At 42.7% G+C, this 19,942-nt stretch overlaps 1 protein-coding gene across 2 annotated transcripts in view; it reads left to right on the top strand.

Moving 5' to 3' along the window:
• The window catches only part of GOSR1 (golgi SNAP receptor complex member 1), a 182,803-nt gene that overhangs the window by 13,617 nt on the left and 149,244 nt on the right, over window positions 1-19,942 (top strand). The window contains exon 2 of one of the 2 annotated variants that reach the window (XM_077480330.1): window positions 19,284-19,398. In XM_077480330.1, the coding sequence (XP_077336456.1) occupies window positions 19,284-19,398 (115 nt within the window). Of the gene's footprint in view, window positions 1-19,283; window positions 19,405-19,942 lie in introns of both variants that reach the window. The other variant, XM_077480329.1, reaches the window with a different exon arrangement.

Genomic DNA, 19,942 nt, shown 5'->3' with positions numbered 1-19,942 from the left:
GTGTTATGAATATTTTATACTTGGGAACACATTAAAGCACTGTAGCTGCTGACTTTTAATAAGGACACTTGCCTGTCCAGGGAGCCCACGATGTCGCCCCCCGAGGCCAATCTGTCCATCGGATCGGGTACAGGCACCACCATTCTAACTCAGGGAAACCGGCAGTGGAGCCTTCAGGCTTCACTGCCGGTTTCCTACTGCGAATGCGTGAGTTTCGCTGCGCTTTCTGAATGGCCCGTCGTCTTCTGGGATACACACAGCTCCCAGAAAGCAGCAGGGGAGAGGGAGGAAATGAGGCCCTGAGATAGCATGGAAGTACACTCAGTACTTCAGAAAAGGCAAGAAAGAAAAACAAAAAGAAATGTTATCCAAAAACGAGTGGTGGAGGGGTCGTCTTTCTATGTCTTAATATATAACACATATTGACCTGTGTTAATTTTAAAACTTACCGTAATGTTGTTTATGAAGTTGATTGTTTGCCATAGCAACCAATTATGTGCTCCTATTTTTTTCCATGCTTGAATGCTTGTGATCTGTTGCTAAGATACAAAGCCTTTCTCTTACTGTTAGTGGTGAATGACTTGGAAATGTATCCCATTGTTTTCTGGTCTCTGCAGACATGATAGACTTACAAAATGGTGACAGGCTCTTGACTTTTTTATACTTCAGATATGTTTGTGAAGGTTCTCATCTATCTTGCAGTATTTTAGCTAGCAGTTGTTGGTCAGATTTAGCTGTTCTAATGTTGAAGCATTGCCACTTTGACAATTGCGCAGTGGTGCGATGTTTTACCCCAAACAAAATTTAAGTCCTTTTCCCCACAAATAGAGCTGTCTTTTGATGATATATGATCACCTCTGCGGTCTTTATTGTTTGCGCTATAAACAAAAGAAGAGCGACAATTTTTGAAAAAAAAACACTATTTTTTACTTTTTGCTATAATAAATATCCAAAAAACAAAACAAAACAAATTCCTTCATCAGTTTAGCCCAATATGTAGTATTCTACATATTTTTGGTTTGCGCAAAAGTTATAGTGTCTACAAAATAGGGAATGTATTTATGGCATTTTATTGATTTATTTTCCTTACTAGTAATGGCAGAGATCAGCAATTTTTATTGAAACTGCGTCATTGTGGCAGGCAGATTGGACACTTTTGATACTTTTTTGGGACCATTGACATTTATACAGCGATAAGAGCTAAAAATAGCCACTGATTACTGTATAAATGTCACTGGCAGGAGTCGGTCGGGAAGCAGTTAAAATATAAGTTCACCCTTTTTTATTTTCTAAATTCCAGCCCCCCCCCATGTACCAATATAGCATTAATGTGCTTATTTTGCAAAAATATCAAAGCTTTCCATTAAATCTACAGACACTTGACTTCATCCACATTTCCATACGTAACCATTAGTAATGTCTTCCTTGACAGACTAGAGGTCATGACACGGGAAGGAGTTGACTAGCTGACCTCATTAGCACAAACCCTGCATCATCCACCCTCCTACCGACCCACCCATACCCAGCTGCACATTTTTTTTTAATGAAATGCAATCAATCAGTGATCACCCTTCTCACTAAATACACAATATACAATCAGATTGCATAGTGTATGGCCATCTTTATGCAAGTAAATAGGAGAGAGTGGACAGAAACACTCCTTTCACAACTTTGCATTGCCATGTGCATTTTTTTTTTCTTTGCTGTTTTGGAGCATTTCCACCTATATGGGCTGCCCTGCATGCAGCAATCACCCCAATGAAGGATCAGAAATTGTATAGTGAAGGCCACCTTTTATACGCCTAAAATTACTAGTTGCTTTCAGTGCCATTAATTGTCAGCACGCCACAAACAGAAGCAAACACACATTGTACCATGTGAAACGAGTGGGAAATGCTGCACAGAAAAAAAAAAAAAAAAACACGCAACCCACAAAATGCCAAAATGTCCCATGAGTAACATGTAGTGCAGCCAACTGAAATCAACAGGCTGTGTTTGCGTGCCACAGAAAAAGGCAAGCCACAAAACATCGAGGCTCCATTCACATCTGTGCGTTTCCTTGCATATCAGAAATGCGCTGCACCTATCACCGTAAAAGCTCCGCTCTAAAAGAAAAAGTTCTGAAGCTTCTTTGGGGTGGTTTTTGCGTGCAGGGCAGCCCATTCAGGTAAATGGGCTTCCCTATGTGTGATGAGTGTTCCAAAATACAAATAAACCCCCCCCCCCACCCCGCCACCCCACTAAAAAAAAAAAAATGCATGTGCGAATGCGGGTTCATGCTATGCAAAGATGTGAATGGGGCTTGAAAGCTGAGTGTTTCTGTTCACTCCCTCCTGTGTACTTTTATAAAGATCTGATTGTATATTATGTATTTAGTGAGTGAGAAGGGTGATCACTGTATTTCATTTAACCACTTGACCACTGGGCACTTAAAGCGGTAGTAAACCCGCAATTTTTTATTTTTTTTGTAACACCTGCACAGCAAAAGGCATAATGAGCTAGTATGCACCGCATAGTAGCTCATTATGAAATACTTACCTTAGAACAAGGCCCCGACATCTGGCCCGATCCACGCCGAGGGAGCTGACATGGTCCCTCTGCGTTTCTTCCGGGTATCACGGCTCTTGATCACACCTGAAGTACTGACGGCCTATTTAAATTCTTGAGACCCTAACATGCCAGAAAAGTACAAATACCCCCCAAATGACCCCTTTTTGGAAAGAAGACATTCCAAGGTATTTAGTAAGAGGCATGATGAGTTTTTTGAAGTTGCCATTTTTCCCACAATTCTTTGCAAAATCAAGATTTTTTTTACTTTTTTTTTTTTTTTCACAAAATTGTCATATTATTAGTTTATTTCTCACACACAGCATATGCATACCACAAATTACACCCCAAAACACATTCTGCTATTACTCCCGAGTACGGCGATACCACGTGTGAGACTTTTACACAGCGTGGCCACATACAGAGGCCCAACATGCAGGGAGCCCAATCAGGCGTTCTGGAGCACCCAGGACAATTCTGACATTTCTCTCCTACATGTAAAAACCATCATTTATTTGCTAGAAAATTACATAGAATCCCAAAACATTATATATGTTTTTTTTAGCAAACACCCTGGAGAATACAATGGTGGTCGTTGCAACTTTTTATCTCGCACGGTATTTGCGCAGCAATTTTTCGAATGCTTTTTTGGGGAAAAAAAAACTGTTTTGTGCTTAAAAACAAAACAGTAAAGTTAGCCCAATTTTTGCATAATGTGAAAGATGAAGTTATGCTGAGTAAATAGATACCTAACATGTCACTCTTCAAAATTGCACACGCTCGTGGAATGGCGCCAAACGTTGCTACTTAAAAATCCCCATAGGTGACGCTTTAAATTTTTTTTACTGGTTATATGTTTTGAGTTACAGAGGAGGTCTAGGGCTAGAATAATTGCTCTCACCCTAACGTTCGCAGCGATACCTCACATGTGTGGTTTGAACACCGCTTTCATATGTGGGTGGGACTTAAGTATGCGTTCGCTTCTGCATGCGAGCACATGGGGACAGGGGCGCTTTAAAAAAAAAATTAAAAATGATTGTTCATTTTGCTTTATTTATTTTAGTTTGACATTTTTTTTCCCCAAAAATAATTTTTTTGATCACTTTTATTCCTATTACAAGGAATGTAAACATCCCTTGTAATAGGAATATGGCATGACAGGTCCTCTTTACAGTGAGATATGGGGTCAATAAGACCCCACATCTCACCTCTAAGCTGGGAAGTCTGAAAAAAGAAAAAAAGAAAAAAAGATTCTTGCTATGATCGTATTGTCGAGTCAGTAGAAGCACCGGAGGGCGGCGGGAGGTGGGGGGGGGGGGGGGTGTCTATGGCTGGGTATTGCAGGGTATCACCGACTATGGCTGGGTATTGCTGGGTATCACCGACTATGGCTGGGTATCTCCGAGTATGGCGTTGCAGAGCGTTGCAGAGCGTTGCAGGGTATTGGCGGGCATTGCAGAGCGTTGCAGGGTATTGGCGGGCGTTGCAGAGCGTTGCAGGGTATTGGCGGGTGTTGCAGAGCTTTGCAGGGTATTGGCGGGTGTTGCAGATGAGCGGCCGTTTACCGTGATCCGTGATGCTCCGGGTCCACTGGACCCGGCGGTCACGGATGCTCTCGTGTGTGCGCCCCAGGGGGCGCGCAAGAGCAGAATTCTGGGAGAGGCCGTTAATTAATGGCCTCTCAGAGTTAAACAACCGCCCTGAAGCCGTTAATCGGCAATGGGCAGTTAAGTGGTTAAAAAACGTGCAGGTGGGAATGGGTGGGATACGTTTGGAAACATGGATGAGGAGAAGTCAAGTAAGTGTCTGTAGATTTAATGGAAACCATTGGAGTTGTAAAGCAAGGCTCGACAAAACCCAGGCGCCAGGTCGCCATGGCGACCAGAAATCGCACCCTGTGCCTAGCTGCCACCAGCCCACTCACTATAACTCCTGATGCCCCAGACATCATTAACCACTTCAACCCCGGCCTATAGACATATGACGCCCACAGATGGATCTCCCATCCTGGGTGGGCGTCATATGACGTCCTCTGATTGTATGTGGCCTCGTCCCTTTTCTTAAGCAGCCCAATCATTGGCTGGTGTATGATAGCTGCTGGGTCCCGCCCACCCCCGACATTGAGCTCAATTCTGACAGCTCCTCTCTTTTGTCAGTTTCACACAGTTACAGAGTGCTCAGTGTGAAACCTGCCACCGCCAATCAGTGCCACCTAACAGTGCCACCTGCCAGTGTCACCACCAATCAATGCCACCTGCCAGTGCTAACCAGTGCCACCACCAACCAGTGCCACCTGCCGGTGCCAACCAGTGCCTTCCATTGCCACCTGCCATTGCAACCAGTGCCGTCTGCCAGTGCCTGCCAGTTCCACCTGCCACCAACCAGTGCCACTGCCAAATAGTGCCACCTGCCAGTGTTAATCAGTGCGACCGCCAGTGCCAACCAATGCCACCGCCAATCGGTGCCAAGTGTCACCGCCACCTGTCAGTGCCAACCAATGCCATCTGCTAGTGCCACAGCCAATCAGTGCCACCTGCCAGTGCCAACCAATGCCACCTGCCAGTGCCATCTTTCAGTTCCACGTGCCAAGCAGTGCCACCTGCCAGGGGCAACCAGTGCCATCTGTCAGTCCCAAACCAGTGTCACCTGCTAGTGCCAACCCGTGCCTTCTGCCAGTTCCAATCCAGTGCCACCTGCCTAAGCCAACCAGTGGCACCTGCCAGAGCCAACCAGTTCCATCTGATGCCAGCCTTACTCTTTCTGGTCAGCCCATAACCCTGATGTTACAAGCGTTACATTGGAGTTATTGACTGGGTGCTCCATTGTGAGTTAGGGTTAGGGGGTGAAAAATTATTGCCTTACCCTGGGAGCTGAAAAAAACTGGCTCCTAGATTCAAAGCAAATTTGTCAAGCCCTGTTGTAAAGGCGTTTTCTTTTTAATCTTAATGCGTAGAATGCATTTGGGATAAAAAAAAACCTTCTGTGTGTAAAAGCCTCCTCAGCACCCCCTTATTACCTACCTGAGCCCCTTCTCTCTCCAGCGTCCAAGATCCATTACGAATCAGCCATCCAGGACACTCCTCCTGACTGTCGATTAAAGTCAGTCAATTGGAGAGAGAGGGGGTGGGGCCAGGTCGGGGCTCTGCATCTGAATGGATGCACGGAGCTCTGACTCGGCTTGGGTGCCCCCTGTAGCAAGCGGCTGGTTGAGGGGCACTTGATAGGAAGGAGGGGCAAGGAGCAGCAAAGAAGAACTTGAGAAAAGGATGATCCGGACTGTTCTATGCAAATCCAACTGCACAGAGGAGGCAAGTATAACATGCTTATTATATTAACCACTTGCCTATTGGGCACTTAAACCCCCCTCCTGCCCAGACCAATTTTCAGCTTTCGGTGCTCTCAGACTTTGAATGACAATTACTCAGTCATGCAGCACTGTACCCAAATGAATTTTTTGTCCCTTTTGTTCCCACAAATAGAGCTTTCTTTTGGTGGTATTTGATCACCTCTGGGGTTTTTATTTTTTGCGCTATAAATGAAAAAAGACCGAAATTTTGGAAAAAAAAAACGCATATTTCTTTGTTTCTGTGACAAAATTTTGCAAATTATTAATTTTTCTTCATAAATTTTCGTCACAATTTATACTGCTACATATCTTTGGTAAAAATAACCCAAATTAGTGGATATTATTTGGTCTTTGTGAAAGTTAGAGAGTCTACAAGCTGTGGTGCGAATCGCACAAAATTGATCACACCTGATGTACTGGTGGCCTATCTCACTTCTTGCGACCCGAACAAGTAAGCAAAGTACAAATACCCCCCAAATGACTCCTTTTTGGAAAGTAGGCATTCCAAGGTATTTAGTAAGAGGCATGGTGAGCTTTTTAATGTTGTCATTTTTTCCCACAATTCTTTGCAAAATTAAGATTTTTTATTTTTTTTTTCCACAAAATTGTCATTGTAATAGGTTATTTCTCTCACATGGCATGTGTATACCACAAATGACACCCCCAAAAAAATTCTGCTACTCCTCCTGAGTAATACAATACCACGTGTGTGGGACTTTTTTACAGCCTGGCCACATAGAGAGGCCCAACATGCAGGGAGCTCCATCACGTGTTCTAGGAGCATAAATTACACATCTAACTTGTTGACTACCTATTACACTTTGAATGCCCTGGAGCACCAGGACAATGACACGTGGCACTGATGACAGATGGCACTGATACGTGGCACTGATGACAGATGGCACTGATACGTGGCACTGATGACAGATGGCACTGATACGTGGCACTGATGACAGATGGCACTAATACGTGGCACTGATGACAGATGGCACTGATACGTGGCACTGATGACAGATGGCACTGATACGTGGCACTGATGACAGATGGCACTGATACGTGGCACTGATGACAGATGGCACTGATACGTGGCACTGATGACAGATGGCACTGATACGTGGCACTGATGACAGATGGCACTGATACGTGGCACTGATGACAGATGGCACTGATACGTGGCACTGATGACAGATGGCACTGATACGTGGCACTGATGACAGATGGCACTGATACGTGGCACTGATGACAGATGGCACTGATACGTGGCACTGATGACAGATGGCACTGATACGTGGCACTGATGACAGATGGCACTGATACGTGGCACTGATGACAGATGGCACTGATACGTGGCACTGATGACAGATGGCACTGATACGTGGCACTGATGGCACTGATACGTGGCACTGATGGCACTGATACGTGGCACTGATGACAGATGGCACTGATACGTGGCACTGATGGCACTGATACGTGGCACTGATGACAGATGGCACTGATACGTGGCACTGATGGCACTGATACGTGGCACTGATGACAGATGGCACTGATACGTGGCACTGATGGCACTGATACGTGGCACTGATGACAGATGGCACTGATACGTGGCACTGATGACAGATGGCACTGATACGTGGCACTGATGACAGATGGCACTGATACGTGGCACTGATGACAGATGGCACTGATACGTGGCACTGATGACAGATGGCACTGATAAGTGGCACTGATGACAGATGGCACTGATAAGTGGCATTGGTGACACTGACAGATGGCACTGATATGTGGCACTGATTACAGATGGCACTATGTGGCACTGATGACGCGTGGCACTGATGATGCGTGGCACTGACAACAGATAGCACTAACAGGTGGCACTGGGGACAGATAGCACTAACAGGTGGCACTGGGGGGAGGATTACTTTTTTTTAAAATTTTATTTTAACTTACGGCCGCTGCAGCCATTCATCTCTCCCTTCTCACACGCTGTCTGTGTGAGGAGGGAGAGCGGCGCTGAGAGATGATCTCATATGTATATGAGATCATCTCTCATTGGACATGCCGATCGCGCTGTAAACGGCCGCTGTGATTGGCCGTTTACAGCGATCTGTGACTGCCTGTGTCCGGGGGACACGGCCATCACAGAACTTAAAGTAACACCCTGGAAGTAAACAGGAGGACGGCCAGCACAGAACTTAAAGTAACACCCTGGAAGTAAACAGGAGGACGTCCAGGGATGGCCTCCCGGCAGTTAGCGTCCGTTCTGTAGCCGTCTTTCGGCTATAGGGCGGACGCGAAGCGGTTAAAAAAACAAGACTTTACAATCACCTTAATTTGCCCTTTCATTATTACATGGCAAGGTGTGACATCACTGCTTACAACTGCATTTGTTGATAATCTTGATAGGGCCAAGTGGACAGAATTGTGTCAACCTGGAAGACTCTTTAAAAAAAAAAAAAAAATGATTTGCTTATCTGTACATAGAAAAATGTGTAGAATTAGTCTATAAGGAGTGAGTGGACATGGGGGGGGGGGGGGGGGGGAGGGAGGGGGGTGTGTCCTCAGTCTGCAGGGGAATTGCTGTGTATTACTGGCCCAGTGATTTTATACACTTGCCAGTAGAATCCTTGGCAAGAATTAACACAGCTTAGAATTAGAATAGGACATCTAGGTATGGTCCTGCTATCTATGAGAAATCTGACTGTTGTAGTTAAAGCGGAGTTCTGCCCAAAAATTGAACTTCCGCTTTAAGCACTCCTCGCCCCCTTACATGCCACATTTGGCATGTAATTTTTTTTGGGGGGGGGGCAGTGGGGTCTTCATTAGGAGGGGGACTTCCTGTCCCACTTCCTCCTTCCGCCCAGGGACCGCCTAGGCGACTCCTCCTTTCGCCTTAGGTGGCTCCTCCCTTTAGGCGATCTCCTGAGACACGTGACAGGTCCCAGGAAATCACCTGTCCACTCCGGGAGTGCAGCGCGTCTCGCGCGTGCCCGTCTGTGAAGCCGAAAGCTGTCACGGCCAGGTGCCCAGAGTGGCAATGGAGGCGCCGGCGGAGAGGAGCAACACCCCGTTCTGCCGCATCGCCGGACTGTGGAACCTGTAAGTGTCTGTTTATTAAAATTCAGCAACTACACTTTTTGTAGCTGCTGTCTTTTAATAAACATAAATAGCCTGGAACTCCCCTTTAAAGACTTGGCCTCTGCAAGATTTAACCCCCCTTCATGACCAGGACATTTTTTGCGATACAGCACTGTATTACTGTGACTGACAATTGCACAGTCGTGTGACGCTGTACCCAAGATATGTCATTTTTTCCCCCACAAATAGAGCTTTCTTTTCTTACCTCAGGGTACACAGATATATAATAACTATGTGGGTTATATCGGCGTATCAGGTGCTGGACACTGGCAGCCCCTTAAGGCGTGTACTTCCCCCATATAACTCCTCCCATTACTGGGAGTCCTCAGTTTTTTCGACAGTGTCTAAGGTGTTGGGCACGAGTAAGGATGTGTGTACTGGGCTCTATGGGCAGTAAACCTTTGATGAGAGCCAGCCATCCTGACCGGATCCGTTCTAATGTCTCCATAATGGATTAATGAATGGTACCCGGGCCTCGTAATCCGAAGACACAAGGTTTTGCTTGCAAATGCTTTAAAGAGCTGGACCCTGGGATTCAGTACTTTTTGGTAGTAAGGCCAATAAAAGTTTACTGGCAGGGTCTTCTCGCAGATCCAGGATTGTGGGTCAACCTGAGTGTTCCCTGGTTCCTGAAGGTTTCCTTTAAGGTCTCGGAGCCTACCGTGAAGGGCGAAGATTGTTTTTTTTTTTTTATCTCTGATAAAACCCTGGTGCGAGGATAAGGTAGGGGAGGTTTTCTCAGGAATCTCTCCTTCCATGTATTGTGTTGTCGTGTCATGTCTATGCGTCACCACTGGGGACAAATTCACCTTATCAGGATAAAGGAAATTTCCTTCATTGGGCTGCAGGAGATTTTTAGGGGAAACGGTGGCCTCCTTCAGGGCCGTCCCTTAAGCGCAGTTTTATTCAAAGACTGCTTCAAGACACCACCCTGTCTGTCTGGAATAAAGAAGATTCAGGCCTTGTTTGTTTCCAAGATGCTTGGATCCCAACATAGGTCAGAGCCCAAATTGGTGGTGGTTATCCAGCAGGAGGGAAAATATTTTATCCTGGAAGGTGTTAACGACAGATGCCAGCCTTCTGGGCTGGGGAGCTGCCCTGGAAGAAGATTCAGTCCAGAGGAGATGGCCCAGGTTAGAGGACCTTGCCTATCAACTTTTTTTGAAAGTTTCAGGCAGTACATCTGGCCATAGAATCTTGGCGGTCAGACTACGGGACTGTCCTGACAGGATTCAGACGGACAGGGCCACGGTGGTGTCTTACATCGATCACCAGGGGAGGCACGAGAAGTCGTGCAGCCCAAAAAGAGCCCAAAAAGAGTCCTCTTGCGCTGGGCATTTTTGAGGGTCTCTTACCCTTCATTCCCAGTCATTATGGGCATTAAATTAAGTAAGGGAATGAAGGGTAAGAGACCCTCAAAAATGCCCAGCGCAAGAGGAGCGCTATATATGAACCGAAGGTGCGGTTCCGCCTATACTGAGCCCCTAGATTAATGGTTAAAGTGGACAGGGATCCACAAAGGGTAACTGGGTTACCACCAAAGTCCACAGGGACAAAGAATCATGCAGAGTATACAGCTAGAGAAACGGCTATTTATGTGAGCAGGATGGATCATGAGTGACATTAACACTAGAGAGAAAGGGACTTTTTGATGTTAAGTTGTAGAATGATGTTCTAGCTTTGGCAGAACACAACACTCCTTGCCTATCGGCAATTAAAATTTTTCAGGTGTACTACTTGAGACGCCAACAATTATTTCCGAGAGAATGATCTCTTCCCACCGACATTTTCCTAGCAATATGTCAGATGGGGTACTCCGGATATGGACCTATTCACGTCCAGATTCATTAATAAGGTCAACAACTTTATGTCGAACAAGGGGTCCGCTAGCAGGTGGAACAGACGCATTAGTCCTCCCAGGGGTTCAGTTTTCACTGCTCTATGCATTTCCTCCAGTTCTGCTACTTCCGTGCCTTTTTCCACAGGATTACGCAGGAACAAAAAGGAGGCAATTCTGGTGGCCCCAGCGGGTTCCAGAAGATCTTAATTTATCGAGATCATGAAGATAGCAGTAGGAGTCCTTTTGGACTCTGCCATTATAGCCAGACCTTCTTGCAAACAAGTTCCAGTATTTCATCCTACCTTACGGACAAAGGGTTTAACAGGTTTGACTGTTGAATCTCACTCTATAAAAGATTGTGGGTGATCACCTTCGGTAGTGTCTGCTTTGACTAATGCCAGTAAGCCGGCTTCCAGAATCGCTTACTTTAGAGTCTAGAAGGCATAGGTTTCTTGGTGTGGATTCGGGGGGTTGGCACCCCAGGAAGTATGTCAATAGGCAGGATTCCTGCATATGGGATCTGAAATGAAGCTGGCCTTTACTTTTTCCAAGAGCCAAATCCAGGACCGTGTCTGTCTTTTCCTGTGGCCTCTCGCTTCCCACTCTTGATGCGTAGCTTATTCAGGGGGGTAACACAGTTTATTCCCCCTATCAAGGCACCTCTAAATCCTTAGGCTTTAAAATTGGTCTTATTGGCTTTAAGTCAGCCATTTGAACCTTACGAGAAATTACCTTTGTTCTTTGACAAGAAAGATAATCTTTTCTGCTTGCCATTTCTTCTGCTAGAAGAGTATTGGAACTAGCGATTCTGTCTTGTAGAAGCCATATTTCATCATGTATAAGGATGAGGGTGGTGTTATGTCCTCGTCCTGAATTCTTACCAAAAGTGGTAACCGGTTTTCATTTAAACTAAGATATTATTCTTTCTTCTTTCTCCCCAGAGCCTTAATCTGGGCAAGAGAAAGCACTACATTCTCTTGATGTAGTAAGAGCAATCAGAGTCCATTTAAGGGCGACCGCTCAGGTTTACAAAACAAGGTTTTGTTTGTACTGCCAGAGGGTCCAAGATGTGGACAGGCAGCGTCAAGATCGACTGTTTTCCAAATGGATTTGTCAAGTGATTGTTCAAGCTTCAGCTTCTTCCTTCTCATATTAAGAGCACACTCATCCAGGGCAATTAGGGCCTCTTGGTTGGTGCATCATCAGGCCTCTATGGCTCGGATCTGTAAGGCCGTGACTTGGTCTTCGGTTCATACGTTTATCCGAATTTATAAAATCGATATTAAGGGTCATGAGGATATTGCCCTTGGGCACAGCATAGGCTGCAGTATAAGTCCTCTGGCCTCCTGTTTTTTGTCGTCCCCCCCCCCCCCCCTTCAGTTGCCATTGCTATGGGACATCCCACATAGTTATTAGTATGGCTCTGTGTCCCCTGATGTAAGAAAAGAAAATAGGATTTTTATAACAGCTTTCATGTAAAATCCTTTTCTTTGATGTACATCAGGGGACACAGTGGTCCCTCCCTTCTTCTTATACACTTGTATTGCTTGGCTACAAAACTGAGGACTCCCAGTAATGGGAGGGGTTATAAGGGTGAAGTACACGCCTTAAGGGGCATGCCAGTGTCCAGCACCTGATACGCCGATATAACCCATATAGTTATTACTATGGCTTTGTGTCCCCTGATGTACAAAAACACAATTTTGAATTAAAAAAATAAATAAAATAATTATTTTTACTTTGTTATAAAACCTATCTAATACATTTTTTTTCTTCATAAATTTAGGCCAGTATGTATTCTGCCACATATTTTTGATAAAAAAAAAAAAAAATCCCAATAAGCATATGTTGATCAGTTTACGCAAACGTTTTAGCGTCTACAAACTATGGTATACTGGAATTTTTATTTTTTATACTAGTAATGGTGGCGATCAGCGACTTATAGTGGGACTGAGCTATTGCAGTGGACAATTGGACACTGACACATTGGTGGGAACCAGTGACACTAACTGTAATCAGTGCTAAAAGTATGCACTGTTACTGTACTAATGACACTGGCTGGGAAGGGGTTAAACATCTAGGGCGATCAAAGGGCTGTGTGCCGCCTAGCCAGTGCTTTTTGTGTATTGTTTTAGGTGCTTTTACTAAGGAAAAAAATGAACTTTGTTCCCTGCTTTGGAGAAACATAAAATACATCCCTTCCCTTTCTGTCAGAACGGAGATCTGCCTTATTTACGTAGGCATATCCTAGTTCTGAGCATTTTACAGATAATCGGCAGGTGCTGACAGACATTAAGGCCCCTTTCACACTGGGGCGGGAGCGGCGTCGGCGGTAAAGCGATCTCAATGGGTAGGAGCGGTGAATACACCGCTCCAAAGATGCTGCCAGCAGGACTTTTTTCACCGTCCTGCTAGCGCATCGCTCCCGTGTGAAAACCCTCCGGCTTTCACACTGGAGTGAAAGGGGCTGTTTTTTTTCAGGCGCTATTTTTTATAGCGCTGTAGCGCCTGAAAACCACCTCAGTGTGAAAGGGGCCTTAGTGCCCGGCACCCACAGATCAGCTTCTGATCTTCTGAACACAGCAAAAGTGGCCAGCTGGCACCGCATGTGCCCCCTGCATCTACCAGACGCAGGGACGCAGATGGCAAAAAAACCTGACCGGTTATAACCCTCCCTTTATTTGAAAAATAAATATATATGTTTTGGCTTGAGATCTAATTGAAAAGTAGCGATGTGGGGTTATAGATATCCCTATAAAGAGGACCTGTCATGCTGTATTGTTATCACAAGGGATGTTTACATTTCTTGCGATAGCAATAAAAGTGCTAAAAAATTTATTTTTAAAGAAACAGTGTAAAAATAAACAAAGTACTAAAATCATTTTTTAAAGCGCCCACACCCCCCTGTGCTCGTGCAGTGACAACTGCAGGTCACTACCACGTATGTAAATGGTGTTTGCATCACACATGTGGTATTTGCGCGAATGTTACTGGTAACCTGTAAAAGGTTTCAAGCATCACCTATGGAGAAGTACCGTAGTTTGTCGCCATTCCACAAATGTGTGCAATTTTAATGCATGACATGTTGGGTACCTATTTACTTTAAAAAAAAAAAAAAAAAATTGGGTTATATATTGCGTTGTCTGTGTGTTTGTTTTTTTTTTTTTTTATTCATTATCCTTTATATTATCCATTATACTTCCTCCAGATGTAACACATATATATGTGTCCCCATTGCACTGGACTTTTTTCCGTGGGTCTGCATATATGCGTATCTCCTTTTGTGGTGGGGCGTGCTCCCAGTACAGAGACTGGGGTCTCACCAAGAGCTCCGTGCCCCATACTAACCATCGAGACCTGCAATTTCCGATTCCGGGTCACCTGATCGTTGTGGTATTCTCTAATTGGCTACCACAGTGATCAGTCGTTGTGAAGCCCGACCCTGTGTTTCTCTCTCTGTTAATGGAGAAGAAAGATACAATGTAGCTTTCTCTTTCCCCTTACAGAGAGGGGAAAAAGTGTATGGAAAAAAAAATAAACAAACAAAAAATACCTAGCTATAGGCTATAGGTTTGATCTAGGTTCATGCCAGGGTTAATGTCTGGGTAAAGTAAGGGTCAAAAGTATTTGAATTTAAATTGGCATCTGTGTCAGTGTGTTTGGGGGGGGGGGGGGGGAAGCAAAATGTGCACTATTGTTTCTGGGCTATACTACAGGTACAACTCATGTGATATTACTGCAATTGTCAGAAGGAGAATTTATTTTGGGTTTTTCTTTGGTGGTAAGTTATGGTAGTAAGTAATAAGAAATCTACAGCTAAATTTAAAGAAAATATATATATTTTTTTACTATTTTGGGTCAGTTTTTCTTTGATAATGGTAAAAAAAAATCAGGAGATATCCATAACCATTTACTATCAAATGAAAGCCCAATTTGTTCTTTAAAAAAAAAATAAAAGAAAAAAAATAAAAATCCACTTTGATGCACAAAGTAGTTGTGATGATATGTACGGTTTTACTAACACATGTCAGAATTGCAAAATTGTGCATAGACATTAAGATTTCTTTTACCATTAGGTGTGAAGGGGGTTAAAGTGTATTTTTTTCCCCCCAAAAAATGTGTTTGAAAAATTGCTGCGCAAATGCTGTATGACATAAATTGTAAAAACAGCCATTTTATTCTCTATGGTCTCTGGAAAAAATATATATGTTTGGGGTTCTAAGTCATTTTATAGCAAAAATGTATTTTTACACAGTAATGTGGAGTGCTTACTCTGGTACGTCCTCAACTAGGGCTGCAACTAATGATTATTTTCATAATTGATTAGTTGACCAATTATTGTTTCGATTAATCGGTTAATAACCTTTAAAAAAAAAAAAGTGGGTCAAATTGACATTCATTTTCAACCACAGCGACGGGACAATTTGGAAATAGAAAACTTCTTAGTCAAAGGAATTTTCAGGCAGTGTATGTGGTTTTCGAAAATTTCAAACAAAATTCTTTCATTCAGCGAATGTACAAGTATTTTTCGTCTGAATATTCTCATCTGAAAAATTGATCTGTGTGGCCAGCATAAGGCTCGGTACACACCTATGCAGTTTGCTTTTGATCTGTTTCTGCAGTGCTTTTTGCTGTGCGTTCTGATTTTTGCACATGTGATTTTACTGAAATCTGCATTTTTTTTTTTTTGGGCAGATTAAAAAACACAAATTGCTGCAAAAACGCATTACGTTCTTTTCTGCAGCTTCTCCATTGAAGTATATTGAACCAATAAAGCACCATTTTGCGTTAAAAGTCCCTGACCCTTTCAGATGTGAACGTGTCCCATAGGAAACCATGTAAATGAACTGTACTGCATTTCTGCAAAAAGCACCAGTAAACACATAGATGTGAACCAGGTCTAAGACGTTTAGTAACATAATGGGGTTTAAAAAAACTAAAATTAGCCCTTTATAGTACAAAAAAGCAGATAATCACTACTGTAAGGAGTTCTTTTTTTTTACTGTAGAACAGTGAAAGTACTATTTATAGTAGCGATTATTTGCTCTTTTTGTACTATAAAGGGCTCATTTTAGTTTTTTTTAACCCCATTATGTTACTGGTCGATTAATCGATTATGAAAATAGTAATCGATTAATTTCATAATCGATTAGTTGTCGATTAATCAATTAGTTGTTTCAGCCCTATCCTCAACGTTACTGTACAGTTGTGTGATCCCTATATTTTTGTCCAAGGTAATTGAAGGATATGTAAAGCGAACGACGCTGCCTGAGATCTGTCTCCTGGGTGTTTCTATTCATGCAGGTTATCACACTATCTGGGATTGATAGGTTGTTGTGACTCCCCCTTGGGTATTGTCTATGACCTCCCAGTCAGTTCTTTGGACATTGTTCCTACATACTCTACATCCTTTGCCTTCCCTGCATACAGCCATGCTTTGAGTGATTACTATATCTGAGTATACCTCTTCAAGACCATACCCCTTTGGGGCTATTTATGGAAATTTATTTCTCAACCATATTCAGCCATACCCTATGACCCCCCTGAAGAATCCTTAAGTGTGAAACGCGTTGGGATATCGCACTCCCCCGCAATATATGTGTATATAGCAATCTATTGCGATGTTTTACAGGTATACTATAGGAATTAAATAAAGCATTTTTTTTAAGGACCTGCAAAGTAAAGGCATAATGTGCACGTTATGTAAAGCCTACCTGAAAACGGAGCCCTCCAGCGATGCAATGTAATCGCTGCAGGCAGCGTCCATCTTCTTCCGGTCTTCCTTCCGGGTCTGCAGTGTCACATCACTTCCACGCATGCGTGAGGGAGTCGTCATTCAAGGCACACGTATCTGAAGGAACGTCACGGGTGGACGTTCCTTTAGAGCACATGCTCTGATGACTTAATCGGCTGCATGTAATGTAAATATCTCCTAAACAGTGTACGTTTAGGAGATATTTATAGTACCTATAGATAAATTATTATAGGCTTGCCTATAGGTATAAATTATGTGGTCTGCTTAACCATTATGTGTTTTTTTTTAAATGGGCAATTTGTAATAAAAACGATTGTTTTAAAAAAAATATGTTTGTAATTTAGTTCTGACAGCAGCACTGGTTGGAACTGGCAGGTGGCACTGGCAGTTTTCAAGGTTGTGCCAAAAGAAAGAACGCCCCCGAATTTTGACACGATTTTACATTGATTTTGACGTAAGTTTACCGTGATTTTGACACAATTTTTACAACGATTTTACCTTGCTTATGGCATGTTTTTTGTAGGTCATGTGACTCAAAAGCTTTGTACACATGATCGGATCTTCCGCAGACAAAACCTCTGACTTTTGTCCAAAGGCGTGTGCTGGATTTCGTCTTGCATACAAATGGCAAGGAATTGGCCAACAAACACAAATGTAGTGACGTACTACGTGTTTTTCAGCTCTTTAGCGCCACCCTTTGGGCTTCTTCTGCTAATTTCATGTTAGTAGAAGTTTGGTGAGTGTTGATTCACGCTTTTCATTTCACACTTTTCATTTAGCTTTTTCAGTTCGTTTATGAACGGCCGTTCGCAACATGTCTTGTTGACGGAATCGGTGGAGATAACGTGTTATTTATTATTGTCCTTGAAGTTATTGCTCTGACCCAAGTCCAGTCCAGGAACAGGAGGAGGAGGAATTCTTGGACCAAAAATTAGTTGCTTTATTAATCGTGACCAATTATGTCATATGCCTTTGCTGTGGCCGCTCCAGGAGAATAATCCAGATGTTTTTAGGAATTATCTCCGGATGATGGACCCCTGCTTTCACCAACTCTTGACAGGACACATGCTTGAGGCTTTTATTTTATTTCTTGGTTGAATAATAATGATTTGATTTGTTATATTTTTCTATATTTTTGGATGCTTAGAATGCACTTTTTGGTTAAGTTCTATTGGTAGATAGCATGTATATTTGTTTTCTTTTTTTAACGCACAGTAAATAAAATTGTGGAGAATAATACTTGTGTTTTACTTCAAATGACAGTTTGGGAGTAGGCAGTTAACAAGGGACACCAGCGTAGTTGTAGCTTTGATCTTAAAAACTGCGGGATAATAGTGTTGTGGTAACTTGCCCAAAAAATAAATAAATAAAATGTATTATATTATTCTTGATATCACTAGAAAAAAAAGCCTTTGAAAATTAGTTTGCAGTAACTCCATCAGTATCACCACCAAAGCAGCTTCATTATTATCTCATTAAAGAAGAGAATGTGCACTGCATTTCGAGATTTCATAATTGGCCACATCACGGATGGGAATTCTCTATTACGAGCGCTAGTTTACAAGAGCGACCGCTTCTTGCTCATCCTTCCAAGCATGCGCGTTTGTACTTTTGACTTTTGTCTGACGGACTTGTGTACACACGCTCAGAAAATCTGACAATAGACATTTGTCTGCGGAAAATTTTAAAGCCTGCTATCCAACATTTGTTCACGGGAAAATCCATTGTCTGATGGAGTGTACAAACGGTGGAATTTTCCACCAACAGCCTGTCATCACACATTTCCCATTGGAAAATCCAATCGTGTTTACGAGGCTAAAAAATGCATTTCAATGGCGAGGTTCGATTTTGGTGCAATTTGACTAATATAGGATTTTTAACACTGCTTCAAAGGGTGCCAATAATGGCTGACAAAGGCTTATTCCTTTTTGGAAACTTCTGTTTATTGATTTTGCGTAGAAAAAATACAAAATAACACTGTCAGCCACGCAGGGCTCAAAAATATAAAACAGCAGAACCACATATAAGAAAAACTACTCAAACCCCCCGTGATATACTCCACCCACTCAGATACAGAAAAACCCACAAAGGGGTATAAGGCAATATGTATGGAACTTCACAACTAGAAATGCAGTTCCCCAAAGCACAAGACGTATAACAGGCCATCCTGAAACATATGTAAGGAATGCACGACATAATAAATTCATATTCATTTAAATTCATGATATTTAAAAGTCGAATATAATTATTTATAAAAAAAAAAATATATATATATATATATATATATATATATATATATATATATATATATATATATATATATATATATATATATATATATATATATATATATTTTTTTTTTTTTTAAACTGTCATTTTTGTTTTCGACCAAGTGCATCTTGAATTTTTCATTTCGGTGCAACACTAGTCTCAATCCTCTAATTGCCACTTTTGCTGGACAGCTTGCTCTGTTAAAGGAAGCATAACAGACTGAAAAGAAAAAAGCCTAAACATTTTAAATAATGCAGCTATCGCATCTAAGGATTTGTTAAGCTGCAATATAATGTGTGCTTTTGGGTTTAATATTGCTTTAATTTTACTTTGTTACAGTCAAACTTTTTAATCCGTGGATATATAATTTTTGTTATTTTTCTCAACAGATCTGAGGAAGCAGGCTAGACAACTGGAGAATGAGCTCGACCTCAAGTTAGTTTCTTTTAGCAAACTTTGCACAAGCTACAGCCACAGCAACTCCAGAGAGGGAAGACGCGACAGGTATAGGTACTAGCCATTTTTTATTTTCTTTTTATTTCTTCGTTTTTTTTTTGGTCTCCGACTACTATATACTGCCTGTATTTTTTCAGCTCAAAGTATTTAGCATACCTTTTTAATATTTGGTGTCCTTCAATATAAAGCTCATCATTTATTTTTATTTTTTTTTATTTATTTTTATTGAAAGTTTTTCAACACATTAATAACATACAAACATAACCTCCTTCCCACCCACTCCCTCCCCCCCACCCACTCCCTCCCCCCACCCAACAAAACTCCCTCCTGTGCAGCCCTCCATTCTTCTTCTTGAGCTCAGTCTATGATCATCGACAGTATCACACAGATAAGAAACACATTGATTGTACCGTTACTGAGTATTTACCTACCAGAGATGGGGATGTAAGCCAACCCTAGGGGTAGCACCTCCCTACCCCGCCCCTCACCCGACACTCAAGGAGTACACCACCCGCCTAGCGATCAATTCACAGTGTCTGCGGCATCAAGCCAACACCTCCACACCCTCTCATATTTGTTAGGACACCCTCTG

Source organism: Lithobates pipiens, unplaced genomic scaffold (assembly GCF_037356315.1).
Source record: "Lithobates pipiens isolate NorthernLeopardFrog02 unplaced genomic scaffold, aLitPip1_a1.2 Scaffold_16, whole genome shotgun sequence".
Taxonomy (NCBI): Eukaryota; Metazoa; Chordata; class Amphibia; order Anura; family Ranidae; genus Lithobates; species Lithobates pipiens.
The sequence above is the reverse complement of the archived record's forward strand: the minus strand, read 5'-3'. Positions and strand labels throughout refer to the sequence as shown.